This window comes from Emydura macquarii, unplaced genomic scaffold (genome assembly GCF_026122565.2).
Source record: "Emydura macquarii macquarii isolate MOO-44397 ecotype Brisbane River unplaced genomic scaffold, CSIRO-AGI_Emac_v2 contig_691, whole genome shotgun sequence".
In the NCBI taxonomy this organism is placed as follows: domain Eukaryota; kingdom Metazoa; phylum Chordata; order Testudines; family Chelidae; genus Emydura; species Emydura macquarii.
Window position 1 is genome coordinate 12,008,814 of NW_027130828.1, and position 18,549 is coordinate 12,027,362.

The 18,549-nt window shown below is 47.2% G+C and overlaps 1 protein-coding gene across 9 annotated transcripts in view; it reads left to right on the forward strand.

The window, feature by feature from the left end:
- DNM1 (dynamin 1) overlaps positions 1-18,549 on the forward strand; it is a 96,948-nt gene that overhangs the window by 51,681 nt on the left and 26,718 nt on the right. For 8 of the 9 annotated variants that reach the window (XR_010918609.1, XR_010918608.1, XR_010918610.1 and 5 more), the window contains exons 11-15: positions 5,712-5,798; positions 6,033-6,103; positions 7,515-7,566; positions 9,564-9,575; positions 10,996-11,109. Coding sequence is in view for 6 of the 9 variants with exons in the window: in XM_067542084.1 (XP_067398185.1) it covers positions 5,712-5,798; positions 6,033-6,103; positions 7,515-7,566; positions 9,564-9,575; positions 10,996-11,109 (336 nt within the window). In the remaining 3 variants the exon portion in view is untranslated. The remainder of the gene's footprint in view (positions 1-5,711; positions 5,799-6,032; positions 6,104-7,514; positions 7,567-9,563; positions 9,576-10,995; positions 11,110-18,549) is intronic. The other variant, XM_067542087.1, reaches the window with a different exon arrangement.

Consider the following 18,549-nt stretch of genomic DNA (forward strand, 5'->3'; position numbering starts at 1 on the left):
AGGGTGGAGACGAAATACTGGAATTTTACAGTCAGGATGTCCATTTCCATGTCTAGGTCTCCAAGCAACAGGGGAAGGGGGGGGGGTGGCATAGGGGAAATGTAACTGTTGGGACAGAGGAGAACTTGTTACTAGGGGATGATGAGGGAGGAAGAAGAGAAAATCACCGTAAGCTAGTGCTTCATTTATTGGGCTGAATCCTGCAGTCCTATTTAGAGATGGTCCCATTGACGTCAATGGGAGCTTTGCCAGAGCAAGGACTGTAGAAGTTGGTCTCTAAAAATTAGAGATGGAAAAAGCTTTGGTCTGTTGCCTGGCCAGCGCAAGGTTGCTCCCACCGTCTATATAATTGGCTTATAGATCTACAGAATCAGGATGGAAATGCCTGGACTCTCTGAAATGACAGGCTCAAATCCTGACCAGGTTGGCTCAGCCCTTCGTCCCACCAAAGGTGATAAACTGTAGTCTTCTGTGTATGGGTCTTTCAGATAAGGCCTTAAAAGCTGAATTCCTGTCTGCTGCATGTGGACATTAATGATCCTAAGGCACTTTAGCTAGGAATCGATGTTTGCCCAATGTCTTTTACCTTTAGATTCCGATTTGGGGCCGGTTTTAATTGGGCTTACCTATTATTAAAATTATTTATTAACATTGCTTGTAACAGTGCCCTCAGTGTGTGAGAGATGCTTTTCAAGCCGGCAAGGAAGTACCTTCCCTAAGGAGCTCACAATCTGAGGCATGACATACATTCTAATAGAGTTTAGGGGACAGGGGACAGCATGTAGAGTGATCTAGGTAGGGTTAAACTTTATCTTGGCAAAATGCAGTTAAATTAATATAGACATGTCAACTACATTTTTCATAGACAGCATACCAGGTGTCTTCAAGGGGAACTTAAATGCCAGGAAGGTAGGAGCCTTGTGGATGAACTCAGGAAGGGTTTTCTATGCATAGGGGGCAATGTGAAAGAAACGTCAGAGATGATTATGCAAGAAGCTGATAAATAGAGCATCACAGCTCTCACCATTAGTAGAGCAGAGAAAGCAGAACAAGATGAGGCTTGATATGTAGGGAGAGCCAGAATTATGTACAGCTCTGAAACAGTGGCAAAAAATTTGAATTGGATGGGGTAGAAAGGGCAAAACAGAATTCCAAAAGAGAGAGAGAGAGATGATCAACATGTTGGACAGGAAAAATGACTTTAGCACCAGCATTTTGTATGGATTGGAGGGGACAATGGAGGCAGATGTTGCAGAAGTCAAGATGGGAAATTTTGAGGGCCTGAAGGACATATTTGGCAGTAGGGTAGGAAAGAAAAAAATGGAGCCAAGAGCATTTGTGGAGGAAGAAGCAGCAGGATTTAAATGCAACCTGGATATGTGGGGCAAGGACTAATCAGGCATATATTTTCCTTCAAAACAGTAAGGAATTCTTGGGGGTCTGTGAAGTTGCTTATAGAACACCTGTGCAAAGTTGATTTGGTATAGTGAGCTGCACATGTGACACTTTCTAATGATGTAAAGCTGTGGAGTTGAACTGTGTAGAGGTCTTATTGATGTGTAGTACTTGTCCATTATTTCATACGTCTTGGGCTGTGCATTTGCTTGATCTCCAGCCAAGCAGGGTTAGGGCTAGTTAATATATGGATGAGAGACCTCCAAGAAAAGTCTAGGTGCTGCAGAAAATGTCTTGAGTGATTCAGTAGATGGAACTCTTTTTGCGGAGTCAGTATTAAACACAATTCCCAACCACAGTGGTAGGGGCCTATGCTACCTCTTGGATGAGACATAAAATTTAGACTTTGTGTTCATTAAAGACCCACAAAGCTTCTCATAAGAGGAATGTTAATCCAAACTTCTTAGGCATTGGGGGAGCTACATTTTGCCTCTTTACCAGCTGAATTTCACACAGCCTCAGTTGCATAGAGTATTCTTGACTATCTGTTCAAAACTACTGCATGATGTTGCTGTGTGCTGTGAAAAACTCCCATTACACCCCATATTTAGGCTGTATTTCATATAGATCCCTATATGTGCAGTTGTAAAGCACTTTGAGATCATTCAGGATATAAAAGATTATTATTAACATCTACAATAACTAAAGATCTGTAGAAGAGATAAATCCATCTGTTCTTTGGTGCCTTTGTGAACACAGCTTAACCATGTGAAGAGAGACTAGCTGTTGACTGATATCAAAGAGACATCCAAAGTTGGATGGGGGAGCATTTAGCAGCAGCTCCCTATATGGCCTGATTCTGATCTTATTTACATCAGTAGAATTGGGTGCAGCTCCCTTGAAATCAATGGAAAACTGGTGTGAAGGGAGAAGAAGCCAGTGCATCCAGGAACATAGCATCCCATCTGGTGGATTTCAAAAAGCAGGAGCTTTCTGTGCCAAACTGCACTGCAGAGCCTTATGAATGCAAAAGGGTGCCTTACAAATCAGGATTCTTTCAGTTAGATATCTTAAGATTCCTGACTAAGAGATGGACTCCTAATGTTAGCAAGGACAGAGACCTAGAGCTGTGTCATGAGGATTCCTCTGAGGCTTGGCTTTTTTAAGAGTGGGTCTTGAGCTTGCATTATGACTGGAGAGAGGAATGCAACTAGGGCAGGAGTGAAAACCTACTTGAGCGTGGAATCCATCCCAGACCGGCTGAGTTAGCCCCTGGCAGGGTCATCTGCTCACCCGTCTTTCAGAGTCATGGCATTTCTGGGTGCTGCTTGCGCTGCTGGCATTACCTTCACCCCCACTCCTTGCATTCCACTGCATGTTCCCCAGTGGACATGACATCCCGTGGCCAGTGTTCATGTCCCCGTTCTTGCCCACCCCTGCTTCTCCCACGCATGCCCAGGTATGAGGCTCCTGCATGATGTCTGGTGAATGTGGTGCTGTTGGTTTATTTTGCTTGTAACCTTTGCTTGTTGATCCTGATTTGAATAAACTGAGAACATTTTGCACCTCACCTTGCCTTTGTTCGTGTTATTTATTATTTTGTTCTTGAATCAAAGAAGCTGAGAGTTGCTTAGAGATTTTCCAACTTCCTGTTTTTTGATTCTTTCACATGAAGTACCCCTCAACCCCAGAAGAGAACAGGAAGTGCTGCCTCTGTCTCTAAAGCAATAAGCAGCCTAAACTGTAAAGATCCAAGAGAAATCCTAATATGTCCCTTCTCCAGGTATAGGGGGAAGCCTATTTATGGGGCCACTTTCAGTGGGAGCAGAAAGCTTATTCCTGTCAATGAGTTCCAGAGGGGTAGCCGTGTTAGTCTGTGTACAGCAAAAACAGCGAGAGTTCTGTAGCACTTTAAAGACTAACAATTTTAATGTCAGTAGGCATAAGCTTTTGTGAGCCTCAGCTCACTTCCTGAGATGCAGTTGGTAGAAATGTCAATGCGGAGCCAGTGACATTCAGAACAGACGAGTCTCTAGGACCTGATCCATTGGTCCCTTACCCCAGCCTTATGCCAGGGCAACTGCATTGATTTCAAGGGCGTGACAGTGGTGCAATAAACCTGGAGTGAATAGTGTTGAATCAGACTTAAATACCTCGGTACTTGACAGCAATTGCCCTATATATAATTGCCTTCTAGCTTCCGATGGTGCTTGTACAAGGTCTGGGCTGGTTCCTGTAGCATCTTGTCATAGTCCTTTATTTATAAGAATCAAAAAGCCAAATCAGATTTTAAAAACCCATCAGATCAGCAGAACTGAGGCAGGGCAGCACGAAGGCAAATGAGAGTCATGGCTAGAAATGTAGTCCAGAATTGTAGTAGTCAGTAATGATGATGATGAGGTCAGGAAATCCCAGTTGGCGTTAAATAGTCAAATTGAAATATTTCAAAATAATAGAAAAAGGGAAACAATAACTTTCTGAAGAGGGAGGGAAGGGAAGGAATGATCTGAGCAAGGGCTCAGAGTTGAGTCTTCAGGATCCAGGCCTAAATTAGCTGCACTGAGAAGCACATGGGGCCCTACTGTGTGATCTTGGGCAAGTCACTTTATCTCACCATTCCTCAGTAAAGTGAGGGATAGTGGCACGCATTCCTCAGGAATGGTGTGGGAATTAACTGGTTCATGCTGGCTAGGTGCTGAGCAGAGTATGATTAACTGGATAAAAAGGGGCCTAATTATTATTGTGATTATTACAGTAGCTTCCAGAGGCCCTAATCAGGGATCAGAGCCCCACTGGGCTAGGTGCTGTAACACATCAAATGAAAAGGACCGTCCCTGCCCCAAAGAGCTTTTTTTTTTTTTTTTTTTTTTTTTTTTTTTTTAAAGAAAGAAAGCAGAATGATTGCCTTCTCCAAGAACTGGCCCAAATGCTGCCGTATCGCCACTGCGGGGTGTGATGTTTAGGAACGAAATCCTGATCCCACTGAAGTCAATGGTAAAACTCCCATTGATGTCACTGGGACCACTGCCCTCTTATTGTAGACTCAGATGGCACTTTTCTGCGATAAAGGACGTGCTGCCTGAATGTCAGAGGGCTGTCAGGGGCCCCCATTCAGCCTCCTGGTCTGCACTTTCACATTTCTCATTCACAATCGCTACAGATTCTTCCCCTCAAACAACTGCAGGTGACAGAGTCCCTACACTCCCTTTTGTTTGTGTGCAGCAAACTGAATTCCCTTCTCACAGTGTGAAACGAGCCATCAGTGGCAAAGTGGACTTACCCAGGACACGAATGCTGGATCTGATTCTGCACTGCCTTGCACCACTGCAAAGGGAGTGCAGAAAGGGAGTAAAATGCTACAAGCCAACACCCAGCACACCCATGAAGTCCAGCAACCTGGTTGCTGCTTTTTCCTTGGGAGAAGGCAGGTCGCTGAGAGGTTGGCCATGGCCTCCATCTCCACCCGTGGCATTGGTCGTTGGGACAGGCCACTGTCCAATAGTGATCCAGGTGATGGGATGTGAGACCTGCTTTGATCATCTTCATTCACCCAGGAGCCTCCCCCTAGTATCAGGAGGTATATCTACACTGCATTTTTAGCAGTCTGTAGGCCTGGGCTCTGAGACTTGCTGCCGCGGGTTTTAAAACACAGTGTAGACAAAGCCAGGGAGAGCATTTCCATGGCATTGCTTTCCTACATTGCCACTGAGACTCAGCCTCTAAAGTCAGAAGGGACCATTATGATCATCTTGTCTGACCTCCTGCACAACGCAGGCCACAGAACCTCACCCGTCCACTCTTGTAATAGACCCCTGACCTCTGACTGAGTTATTGAAGTTCTCAAATCATGGTTTAAAGACTCTAAGGTACAGAGAATCCACCAGCAAGTGAGCTGTGCCCCATGCTACAGAGGAAGACGACGTTGACCTTCTTCAGAGAACTAGCAGTTTGACTTATTGGGATACAACCAGCTATGGGTTTAAACCATAAAACTGGGATTTCAGACATGCCCGAGACTGGGCGTGTTCAGATTTGGGGATGGGGACGGGCCCCACGCTATGCAGAACAAATTGGGCTGGCATTGTCCTGCAGAGATAGCTGCGGCTGAGGAGAAGGGCTGTTCTCTGAAGAAGCTCAAAGCAGAGTGAGTGAGATCTTTGGCCCCACAGGGACCAGGAATTTGGGAAAATCTGTCTGCAATTCTGGCTTTCCTGTGCCTGTAGCCCTCTAGGACCCCTGTTATGGTTGGGAGGGGAATGTCATTCCCCAGACCCTACCCCACTTTCCCACGCGCACGTGTTTTTTCTCTCCTGCAGCTCAGCCAGTACCCTCACCTGCGGGAGGAGATGGAGCGGATTGTTACGACTCACATTCGTGAGCGAGAGGGCAGGACCAAGGACCAGGTAGGGGGCTGCAGGGCTCGCCTGAGGGGAGGCGGCAGAGGGGAAGCCTTTAGGGGAACAGATGGGCCTTTGCTGTGAAGTTGGGATCTGGAGCTGAACTCCCCCAACGCTCAGGAAGGTGGTGGCAGAGAAGGGCCCTAAGGCAAATCAGTGGTGTCTCCCACTACTTGCCTTTGCATTAGCAGTGCCCATCCCTGGTCTCTCACCCACTTTCTTTGGTACTTTGCTCCCCAGGTCATGCTCCTGATAGACATCGAGCTGGCATACATGAACACAAACCATGAGGATTTCATTGGCTTCGCCAAGTAAGCACCAGTGCCCTGAACTGCCTCCTTCCCCCTGCCCCTTGTCCCCTGCTGCCTTGCTTTGCATGCACTGTGGTAGGTGGGCTGCAGGAAATGGCTTCAGAACACCATGTCTGGGGGGTTTGGAGCAGTTTGTCACCCCAGCTTTGAGAGGAGGGTGAAGTGAGGCCTAATGGGCAGGAGGTAGAGAGAGAAATAAATTTCCCTCTTTCCCTGGGGGGTGAGGGCAGTTCTCTGTGAAGTCCTGACATCCCCCAACTTCGCTGTGTCTTGCTTCAGCCCACCCCACACTCAAGGCCAACTCACTCCTTAATAAGTTGGAGAGTTATTGTGAGGCACCTCATCCTCTGAGGGTAGGTGTGTTGCCTTCTCATGCCCTCCCCCCACCCTAGACCCCTGGGGAAGCAAGGAGTGAAGCTAGGCCTCCAATGTGGGCATAGTGGAGTGAGCACTGAGCTGTCAGGATGGAAATGAAAGAAACCCAAAGCTAGAGCAAGTCAACAGTGCAGTGGCTGGCAAATCAGCCATGTCATTCCCCACTGAAATGAGGGATGGACTGGTGGTTAGAGGACAGATCCAAGAGACCTGGATTGGATCCCTGGCTCTGCCACTAGTTTGTTGTTTGACCTTAAGGGCAAGTCACTTAACCCCTATGTATCTGAGTTTTGCCATCTGTAAAACAGAGATAATGACACTGACTCACCCCACAGGAGTTTGTGAGGCTAAATATTCATAGTTGTAAAGCATAAGTGAGATCTTGGGTGAAAGGAGCTAGGGAAGGACAAGGAATGATCATATCCAGAGAGTCATCAGTGTGCTGAGTGTTTTACAAAATGCAGAGCAAAACGTGGTCTCTGCCCCACGGAGATGCTGCTGCAATTTAGACAGACAAGCACAGTTCAGACATGTGGAGCCAAATCTTGATCCCATCACAGTCAAAGGTTGTTTTGCTGTTTGAGATCAAAGATTTGTCCCAAAATGCTACAAAGATCAGCAGGTGCTGTGGTCTCAAAACACTACAGAGCTCTCTATCTTGCTCCTTTCTTCAGTATATTAATGTTGAAAAGTTTCATGGAAGACCTGTTTACAGGAGGAGTTTGACGGAGGGGAGGGTGGTTGCATGAGCAGAGGGAGGAAGTTACAAACGGGGTGGCGTGGGAGAAAGGATGAAGGCAGGAGTGGAGGAAGAATACAGAGGGTGTGGTCAGCGGTTGATTTAGAAGAGGCATAGGGAGCAAGGGGCTGAGTAGGTCAGGCTGAGAGCAAAGATGTAGGTGGGGTGGGGTTGTACAGGGCTTGGAGCTTGAAGGGGAGGAGTTCGAATGTGCTGTTGCAGAAGCCTAGAGGGAGCAGGATTCAGGAGGGAAGGGAGAGCTGGATGAACTTCAAATGTCTCTCATCTTCTTTTTAGTGCTCAACAGAGGAGCAGTCAGATGAGCAAGAAGAAGGCAGCTGGCAACCAGGTAAGTTCCTTCCCGCTTGAGGCTGTGGTAGGGATATGTACCTTGTTTGGCAGGCCATCAGTTGAGCAGGTGTTGAGCCAGACACAGCAACACTGAAAAGGTATAAAGAGAAGCAGATGGGAAGAGAATTAGAGAGACACCTTAACCCCCCTGAAATGTATAGTATTAGGGAAGCCTATGGGAAGGACAAAGGGGAAGCATTTCTGAAGAATATGGATTGTCCCTCCTGCCAAGGAACAATTGGTATGTATGGAGCTGGCATTGTCCTCAGTGAGACTAGAATTGAGGATGTGTATTAGCTGCTTAAACACAAGGGACAAATCATGTTCTCCATTATCTCTGGTAGCAACCCCACTGGCTTTAACAAAGTTGACCCAATGTAAATGAGTGGAGGAGCTGGCCCCATAGAATCACATGAGGGAGATTGACAAGGTGATTACAGGGGCTTGGAACATCTCCCCAAGCTGAGGATCAGAGCTCAAAGGAAGGGTGCTGCATATTTTACTCAGTGTAGGGAGGTATGCAGAATGCAAGACTCTAAAAAAGGAGAGGCTGGGATCCTTCAGCAGAGAACTGGTTTAGAAACTGTGTCACTTTGCAGATGATGGCCCAGTCCCCTTCCACTGTAATCCTGGCACTGAGTGCTGGGCAGAGTCCAGAGCATCTTGAGTGTCATCCATTTCTTTGGATGATCTTGCATTTCCCTGATGGGTTCACCGTGCTTTACAACTGAGCCAGCCACATGCTAGACAGTAACATTATCAAATGGTCCAATCAAGAGCTGAAAGTGCAGGGGGGATGATCAGGGATCTAGCCATATAAGCCACTGCTTTCTGGGTAGTGGCAGATGTCAGAATTAACTCTGCTCACGTCCCTGGATGCTCCATTCACTTCTCCCAGCTGCACTTGATCCTTCTATGTAGGCAAGAGCTGGAGGACATTCTGATTTGGTGGGTCCTGATGCAAGTTTACAGTCCATCAAAAACTGAGGCAAACTCTACCCTCCAGTTCCCCCAGCCCCAGCTCTAAACTGCCAGGCCACAGAGTTTTCTTTCCCAGTCATCTCTGTTGACCACGTGAATGGTCTCCTGTGTCTGGGAGCCAAGGGACAATCTGCAGAATGCCTGGGCACATATTTTCTGGAAGAGGCAAGCCCCACCTGAAAGGGAGTCTTTAAAGCCACCTGCTCAGGGAGACTTTGTCGGCACTCATCAGCCATGCTTGGTTGGGTATCCTTATGGTGGAGTATACTCCTGGGGGAGAATAGTGAATGAAATGTGAAGTCACTGCTGTAGTAATCCTGTAGTAATCGCATGGAGTGTTCATGCTGTTGAAAGCCAGAGGGGCAAATAAGACCTTCCTTACCTAGAGCTATGGGGAGAACCACAGGGTTATCTAGCTTGGAAGGTCTACACAGAGATTTGGGCCCCTTCTACAGAAAGAGGGCACAGAAGCAACCCGGAAACGAATGTAGGTGAACATCCTCTTCTTTTCCAACCCCAAACGCTCATCTGGAGTGAATCCTTTCCAAAATATATTTGGCCACTTTTCCCTGAAACAGTTAGAGATTCAGAGTTGCTGGAAAGTTGGTTGGCAAGTTCAGCCGGATCATTGCTTTCTACTGATGCTATTTCTGAAGGGCTTAACTGGGTATCTCCCAACTCCAGGGAGACCCATCCTCTGCAGGATACCAGTGAGTACCTTGCTTTGCCCTCTGATGGGCTGGGAGTGGAACAGCTATGGGAGCCAGTCCTTTTCTTTTCAGTTGTGGATTTGCCTGTAACTAGCTTGAGTTTTCTTTTCCTTTAGCAGATTTTATTTTGGGGTCAGGGGTCTTTGATGTTTTCACAGCTGACGTACTAATTTGATGAAAGAGTCTGATGATTAATTTTTGAGGCTCTTTTCTTCTTCCACTCCTCCTTTCTTAGTAATAACCTCTCCTCTCTTTGCTCCTCTCCTCTCTGCTCTGCTGCTGTTGCTATGGTTCCTCTTTGCAGGATGAGATCCTGGTGAGTAGAAGGCTGCTCAGCAGACTGTGCTAATGAGCATTAATGGTGCATCTGGGGAGAGCAGGATCAGGAACAGCACATGGACCATTCCACCTGCTACTGCAGTGGGGGGAAGCAATAGCTGATATTAGATACAGATGAAGTGGAAGTGGGGAGGAAAGGCAGCATGTTGATGAGAATTTCTTCAGCTGCTCTATAGAGTGTCAGTGGGTGGAGATGGAGACCGTTCAGTCTAGAGATCAAGATCTGGGGTTCAGCTTTAGTGCCCCCTTCTGTCAGCAGAGAGAATTGGTCCATTGTGAATTTTAACTATCAGCATGAAAGAGAGGAGTGAAAATCCACTCACCCCTACCGACAGATATGGACAATGAATGCAGACATCATGCACATGTTCATTAAGTCACATACAAAACAGTATTCGTTAATGCACAAACACCTATCCCTCATATACATACTGTTTTCAACACACACTCATTTTTAATATGCACACACATACACATATAGGCTAATTTACACATGCAGTAACACTCATACATAGGCTCATGAACACGTGCAATAATGAATGCATACAGTAATGCACATTCACATATATATAGTGAAGATATAAGGTTAACATGCTTATATGTAAACTGTTACATATATATATACGCTTTCTACTAATTCACATGTGCAGGAATAGACAAACATTGATTTAAAATTACAAAGCACACTAATCAGTAATCGCCTAGCTCATTTGCATAATGTAAATATAGGAATTTATATCTATAACTATATCTATCTACCTATATTAAAGCTAATGTAGCTACGTATAGTAACAGTCACACAGGCCACTTATCTCACACAGTTAAGTTCAGGGGGTGAATTCCAGATGCATCATTATTCCCAGATGTTCAGTATCGCCTTGTGTTACTAAATGAAGTCATTTGTTTTTCATTTACCTCTCTCTACTTTTCTTCTTGAATTGCCTCCCCTTGAGCTCTGTGAAGCAGCGCCCTCCAGCCCCGAGTGGTAGGAGAGCTCCCTATCTCTGCCAGGGTGTGCTTCCTCCTTTGCTCTTTCTAGGCATGGCCTTTTCTGGGTGTGAGTGTTGCTGTGATTTGGTTTCTGTGGGTTGGGCCACTGTCTGAGATCCTCTTTGCAGTTCTCTCTTCCACCTGAGTTCTTGGCAGAGGGTGTAACCCCCAACACAGCCAGGTTCTCTCCTGCCTCCCTTCTACTCCCTGCCTAACCCTTCTCCTTTTAGGAGATGGGTGCAGTCTTGATGGCCTCCGAGCTCCAGATTAGTGAGGGGCTCTTTGGCAGGAGCAGTCATTGTCACGCTGGTCTGTGTGTATAGGGACACACCCTGCTCTCTCCCTAACCACTGGGAGGACTAGGTTCTCAATGCCATGTTTAACTCTGACAGTTTCCATCGCCACAGGTGATCCGAAAGGGCTGGCTCACCATCAATAACATTGGGATCATGAAGGGCGGCTCCAAGGAATACTGGTTTGTCCTGACAGCTGAGAACCTCTCATGGTATAAGGATGATGAGGTAAGTGGCCCAGACTCAGTGCTGGTAGGATTGTGTCTTTGATACCCAGTTCTCTGTGGTGTTGAGTACCCTCAACTCCCCTTGACTTTCAGTGGTGGGGCATTTTGTAGGAGAAGGCCCTTAGTTCCCTACATTGGCTGGGCATTATAAATACACTTTCTGTGTATTGATTACCTGCTTCTATAAAGCAGCCCATACCACTGGGACCTGGAGTGATCCTCCTACCAGTACCCAACCTCTCCCAGGAAGGGATGCCAAGAGATTGGGAGCCGTAATCAGGATGCCCTACATTCTGTCAGTGGGGGATCAAGCTGATTGTTCCCCTAGAGGACTTTGCATGAAGCATACCCAAATGGAGTTCTGCACATGAGTCACACCCTGTATATGTTAGTGTTCAAACAGCTGCTGCCCAGCCCCTCCTGTCCCACCAGCCCATGAATCTACTGCCTTGTGCCTTGTATTTGACTCTCTGTGGGGTCTTGATATTGCTTCAGCTGGAATGAGGATATTTCCTTTTAACTGTGAAGGTCATGGATTTAGTTTGGATGCAGCTTTCCTGGCACTGAGTGCTTGGATCCCATGAGTCAGTGAAAAGTGAGCAGGACACTTTTCTGTCTCATTGTGGGAAGTGGACTCACTGGAGGGTGGGGATGGATTAGCACTCTGAGACCCAGGACTTTGTGGTATTCTCAGCTGTAGCTATAGTGACTAAAGAGAATTGTGGCTAAGATTGACTCTAGTCTTGTATGGTTGCATGAGACCTAATTGTCTGAGCACAGGACTCAGAGCCAGGAGCTGTGGAATTAAAATCCCAGTTCAGACACTGACTCTGTAACATTGGGTAAGTCACTTTACTTCTCTGTCTGTTTCGTCATGCGCAGAATGGGAATATTAGTACTCATCCATCTCATATGGGCATTGGGCAGATCAATTAATTCATGTTCATAAGGTGCTTTGAATGTGAAAGTGCTGAGTTGTGTTATTAACAAACCATAATAGTACATGCAGAAAATACATCAGAAAGTAACATGGATCTGCTCTGTAGACCGGCCTTAGAAATAAATATTCCTGAAAGTTGGGAATCACAGCTTCCCAGTGCTTCCTCTTCCACTCAAGCAGGGAGCTAGGTACCAGCTGCCAGAATCATGTCCAAATTAAAGTTATTGATATTTATTTATTTATCTACTGTCAACAGTCTGCCAGTCATAAAGGAAGACAAAATCTCTGGCCCCTGGGCCTAAATCTCTGAATAGTGGAAATGAACAGCATGAAGGTAATCAGAATTTTAAGCCTCAATACCACTCAGCGTGCCAGGGATAGAAACACCTTGGGGGATAGTTACAAATGCATTCGGATTCAGTCAGTTTTTCCAACCACTAGTTCCAAACTACTGGTCAGGAAGAGAAGGGGCCTTGCACCTTGTGTCGTGGTTTATACCTGTGCAACATGCCTGTGGCCTGCTACCAGGCCAAATTTCTCCACTCAGTTACATCAATGGGCATGTTTAACAGTCACTTTGCATAGATGGAAATGATGACATAAGGTGCCAGACAGCGGAGAATCAGGACCAAAATGTCACTCCCTGCACAGGAACTGGTTAGTCTTCGGGAATGTCTATACTACAGCAGCACAGCTAGGGGGCTGCAGCCGTGCAGCTGGAGTGTAGATGATTTCTGCATCAATGGAAGGGGTTTTTCTATCAATGAAGTTAATCCACCTCTTTGAGAGGCGGTAGCTAGGTCCACCGAAGTATTCTTCTGTCAACCTAGCTGTGTCTACAATGGAGCTTAGGTCAACCTAACCATGTTGCACAGAGTGGAAAATTTTTCACAGCCCTGAGCAAAAAGTAGCCAGATCAGTCTATTTTTTAGGTATAGACCAGGCCTAAGTTCAACTGGGGCAAGCACCAGTCCCGTAATCAGCAGGGAACTGGAACTGATTGTGCAAAGGAGATTTTAAATTAGCCAGCCCTTTGTCAAGGCCCATGAACTCCTCAGACAGAGTTGCCTGGTGTGGCAATGCTGCCTCATAGTTATGTGTGCAGGTCAGGCAGTTATAAGGCTTGAGCATTGTTTTAAATTAAAATCAGCTTCTGCATCTGGATTCCAGAGATGACCGTAACCCCCAACTCTCTGCCCCAGGGAGCGGGAGGGCTGTGGTTGAGGGGCGTAATGTATGTTAATAGACTCCAGCTGCATGGGATGGGGAAGGGGCGTCCCTTTTATCCTATGGAGAGGGCAGCCCTGGGGGTGAATAACAGCTGGAGGTCTGCACTGCTTCCCTTCTGCACAGTGAGAGGCAGAGCAGCCTAATTAAAACAGTCCCTGCCAGCCAGCGTCCCTTAAATAAACACAGGGTGACCCAGTGCTGACGAGGCAGGAGCAGCACAGGAGAAAAGAGCCTTTGTTCTAACTGGAGAAGGGGAAAGGGGAGCGTGTTTTTCTTTCTGATTTTTCTCCACTCCTGCCCCCTCTCACCAGACAGCTCCTTGATCTCTGGCCTTTAGGGAAGGAAAGGGAAGCAACTTCCACTTAGATTTCATGGCCAAGATCAGCTTTCAGTACATTACAGGGGCAGCATGGAGAGCCCTTGGCTTTGGAGTTCCCATCCTAACCCTCTGCCCTACACAGGGATGGGGCTGACTTTGTCCTCCAGGGCCCTTCTGCCCCACATGACGACAGGGCTGTCTCCATCACCTGGGGCCTCTCTGCCCCTTGTTGAGAGGAGGCTTCTCAAACCATCACTCTCAAACCAGGCTGATGTCTCCATATATGGCTGTCTCCATACGTCTCAGACCCAGATCCCCATTCTTCCCCAGAGAGAGCTGTCTGACTCCCTGTCCCTCTGATTTAGAGGGAGGAATGATATCGTTTAAGGCCCCAGAGTCACCCTGAATGATTTTTAAGGACTGCAGCCTGGGAGTCCTCATCCACCTAAGTTTTGGACAGACAAAAACCCTGACTCCTCATGCTCCTGTTGGGCTCTCTTGCCCCAGCTCCACTGCGCTATGACAAATAGCCAAAGGAAATGAGACTGTTTAATCCAGAGAATAAAACCCTCGCATTGGTGGAAGAGCCGCCTGCAGAATTTGGGGTGGTGGGAGAACCCAGGGTGGAGTGGGGGTGGCAGGATAACGCTGGGCTAAGCTAGCACCTTTTGAAAATTGAGATGGGTGGAGTGGAGCTAAGACCTTCCCTCCCCTGCCCTGTTACTGCAGGACTGGGCATCAAGTCTGAGTAGAGACATCTGGGTCCCATTAGTGAAATACCAGCCTTTCCACAACGCTGGTTTGTTTTCTTTTCCCCCCCAAAGAAAGGAATTGGAACTTAAAAGTGTCTTAAAGGTTCCAGCATCAAGTGTTAGTGAGGACTGGGCTCCTGCAGCTCCCAGGGAGGCTGGTGGAGCGTGCTGGGGGAAGGGAAGGGAAGAAAAAGAGCAGACCAACGGGGGCGGAAAGCTGGCTTCTTGCTCTGCCGAGCTGCCAAGGGCCTTTCTTTGGGTTCTCTCTCTGTTTTTCCTCCAGTCTCCTTTGTGTGAGTCAAATCCCTGACCCGAGGAGAGCCACAGTATAGATTTGCTGCAGAAAATGGGGTCAGTCTGGATTTGGAGACCCCCCCACAGGGAGTCAGCACCACCTACATGCTGATGCTGGGTTCTGCCTACAGGAGATCTGTGGGAGAGGAGATGGTGGATTGGCAACTCTATGGATCTAGTGACCATTCACCAGAAGGTGATCTCGCTAGCCAGGGAGACCACTGCACCCCTGAGATTGAAGTGGCAGCCATGGCACTGTAGCCAGTTGGCATTAGACAGTCAGTTACCATGCTGATGAGCATAGTATGAATAAGCAGAAAAGGATAGGTGTCCTTCCACCTAATCCCCTCCAGAGATCTGCAGTACACAACCCAGCTACACAGGTAGGATCCAGGCTTTTCCCCTAGTTCTCTGGGTGATAGTGGGCATTAAGCACTGAGACATAATGAACAATATGCTCTGTGGTTCCTATTAGCAAGGCCTACATCCCACTGGAAAGGACTCCCAGACCCTACATTTGGTACACCTAAGAGTGAATTTAAACTGGGATTCATGTGACTATGTGCATGTGTCATGTGTACAGGAGTGATTGCACACAGTACAGTCTACTTCTAGTACGTGTGGAAATTTGGGTGTGAATATACTGTATAGGCCAGACCTTCTGTCCTTACCTATGCAAAACTCTCACTAAAAGTTAAGCTGAATAAGGTCTGAGGAGGGCAGGACTTGGCCCATACCTGTATGAGGGCATCAGTGTATTTCCATAGTTAAATGTGTGTGTCCGTCCTGCTGAAATACATGGTGGAACCTGCTGGCAGGATCCTTGCATAGACTGAAACGCCTTTATGTGGAAATAGAGAGTAGCAAATTGTTTCCTTGCAGCAAAGATGCAACTTGTAATTCCGGTACCACTGTTCTGTGCAGACATTAAGGCCAATCTATACTACAATCTTACATCGATATGAGTACGTCACTCAGGGGTGTGAAAAATACACAATCCCTAAGCAACATAGTTACACTGATGTAACCCCCAGTGTAGACAGTGCTATGTCAACGGGAGTGCTTTCCCCATCAACATAGCTACTGCCTCTTGGGGAAGGTGGATTAACTACACTGATGGAAGAAGCTCTCCTGTTGACATAGTAGCGCCTTCACTACAGCAGCATCACTGGAACTTTTTAAGTGTAGACCTGCCTTAAGAAGGTTCCATTTAATACTGCGGGTTGTGTTTCTGTGTGTTTTTGAATGTATATATGTGGGTGTTTGTGTTGTGTGAGAGTGTGAATGCACACAGATATGTGAGTGAGAATGGCATATGGGTGTGTATGTTTGTGAATGGTATATGCATGTATGAATGTCAGAGTATATTAATTGTGTGCATGTGTGTGTGTGTGTGTGTGTGACTGGCATAGGTTATATGTGCATGTGAATGTGTGCATATGAATGGCCTGAGGCTGTGTGGGTGTGTATGCATAGGAATAGCAATGGATGACATGGCAGTTAGGTGAGCATGTATGAATGTTGTTTGAGTGAGAATGGTGTGTATGAATAATGTGAGGTTATGTGCTTGTGTGAATGGGCATGTTTCGTGTGTGTGTGCGTGTCTAGTATTTGGGTATGTGCATGTATTAAGTATCTGTACACAAGAATGGTGTATGTGTGTGTGAGAATGGTATGGGGGGGGGGGGGGGTTGAATGTCTATGGATCTATGCATATGATGGGGATCTTTTACATTCTTCATACACCAATTGGAGTCCTGCTAGCTGAGAGTTGTGCCCTGACTCCATCTCCCTTCTCTTCCACCACTTGAACGCGCAGGCAGATTCTCCTGGCTAGGGGAAGATGTGACCTTATTCACACACTTACATGTGTCCGTTTACTACACATCAGACCTTGGCTCCTTCCCAACTCTAGCTAGAAACTTCAATGATGGGATTACATTACATCTCCCTCTGAAACCCCTGTTTTCAGAAACATGGAGCAGATCACTTTTCCTACAGCAAGCTGTAATTCTTGTGTATTAAGCCCCAGATCAGCCAAACGAAGCCCTCTCTGTTGTTTTAGCAATGGCTCAAGCCCCTCCAGCCATCAGGATGGAGCTGTAGTGGGGGTGGGGGCTTTGAGCAGTTCAGCTGCAAACTTGATTTTGTCACTTATTTTTCTGTTTTGAGACAGCAGAGCTAGGTCTGCTCTGAGACTCAGTCCTCCCCAGTTATCATACCGGCATCAGGATCTCTCTCTACCACACACACGCCTTTCCTCCTCCTCTGCCCAGTCTCTCTTTTGCTCTTTCATTCATTTACTCTCATGCTCTCGCTCTGTCATTCATAGTCTCTTTTTCTCACAGTCTCCCTCCTTCTTCCTTTCTCACTCTCCCTTTGTTCTTTCTCACTCACTCATTCTCTTAGTTACACACACACACACACACACACACACACACACACACACACACACACACACACACACACACACACACACACACACACACACACACATTACCTATCCCTCCCAGTCCACATCTAAAAAAAGGACCACAACCAGCTTTAAAGGAAAAGCAACTCCCAGAAATCTCCAAACCTGAAATCTTTTTTTTTTTTTAATAATCAAAGTTTGTTACAGCATAAAATTCCCCAACTGGCCCTTCCCTCTGTTTAATCTCGCCTTCTCCTCGCAGAGGGACTGCTAGCAATGCACTGTGCAGCCATAACTCTCTCAGGGGATACCCCCTGTCCCTGTGGTCTGGACACTTATAGCAAAGGTCTGCACGAGAAACACAAGCCATCTGAGTGGCTCTCACTGGGACAGGCATGTGAAGCCAACAGAAACAGCTGCAAAGATAGGGTGAGGAGAGACAGAGAGGAAATGACAGAGAGACAGGGAGTGTGAGTGGGATGGTGAATAGTGACAGGTAAAGGTAATCATCAGGTGAGGATCCAAGAGGCTGTTTCCCAGCAGGCTGGGGGAGACAGGTGAATTTAGCATGCATTGCTCACATCCCAGCATTTCCCCCTGCCATGCAGGCGTTTCCATCCCTGTGCGGCACCGGCAGTGTGTGTGGTGTATCCCAGCACAGCCTAACCAATGTGCAGACTACTGTACAATCTTGTAGTCCTGAACAGGTAGTCTGAACACTGGGCAGACGGAGTGGAGCCTCTGTGTCCAGCTCTCCAGCTAGCAGCAGCACGTTAGTCCTTCCCCTTTTCTGCCTCAGGGCTGGTGTTTTGGGGACAGAGAGAGGGTGAGGGAAAGTCCAAGTCCTGCTTGAAGAAGTTTCCTCCATTGGCAGCTGGGCAGAAGGGGGGATTGCTCCCTGCCTGCACCCAAACTGAGCGAACCTTCAAACCCCCTTCTCTTCCAACGTTAGCATCAAAACGCTGATGCCCCATTTCCCCCTGGCACGTCGTACCTTTAAAAAACAAAAATAAATTACTGCTCTTCGAACCCAGGAGAAAATGTTTCTAAGTCTTGACCGTTTCTTTATTCAACCCCCCACATCTGGAGCAGCAGTTGGTGGCAGCGGGTGGGAGGACGTTCAGGCCCGATGCATCCTGATCTCCTTCCGCCCAGCTCTCAATCCTGTGGAACGTCGCTCTACCCAGGGTCCGGAGCAAAGAGCAAACAAGATCAGCCTTCGCTTCCAAGCCCATAACAAGGATCCTTTGACCCACGTTGGCCAGTTGCCTTTGCAGCTAGCCTCCGGCTAACATGGGAGCAATCCGAGTTCCCTCCTTTCCTACCCCCCATCGCGTCTGGCATTCACTATACCTCCCTCCCTCCCTCTTTCTGGTCTTTGCTCCCTCCCTTCTCTTGCTTCCCTTCTGTCTTTCTGCCTCAATTGACGTGGCAGTGCAACGCTAACTAGACTCGAGGGAGGAGCTTGTTGGCTGCTGGGGAGGTCAGAGGTT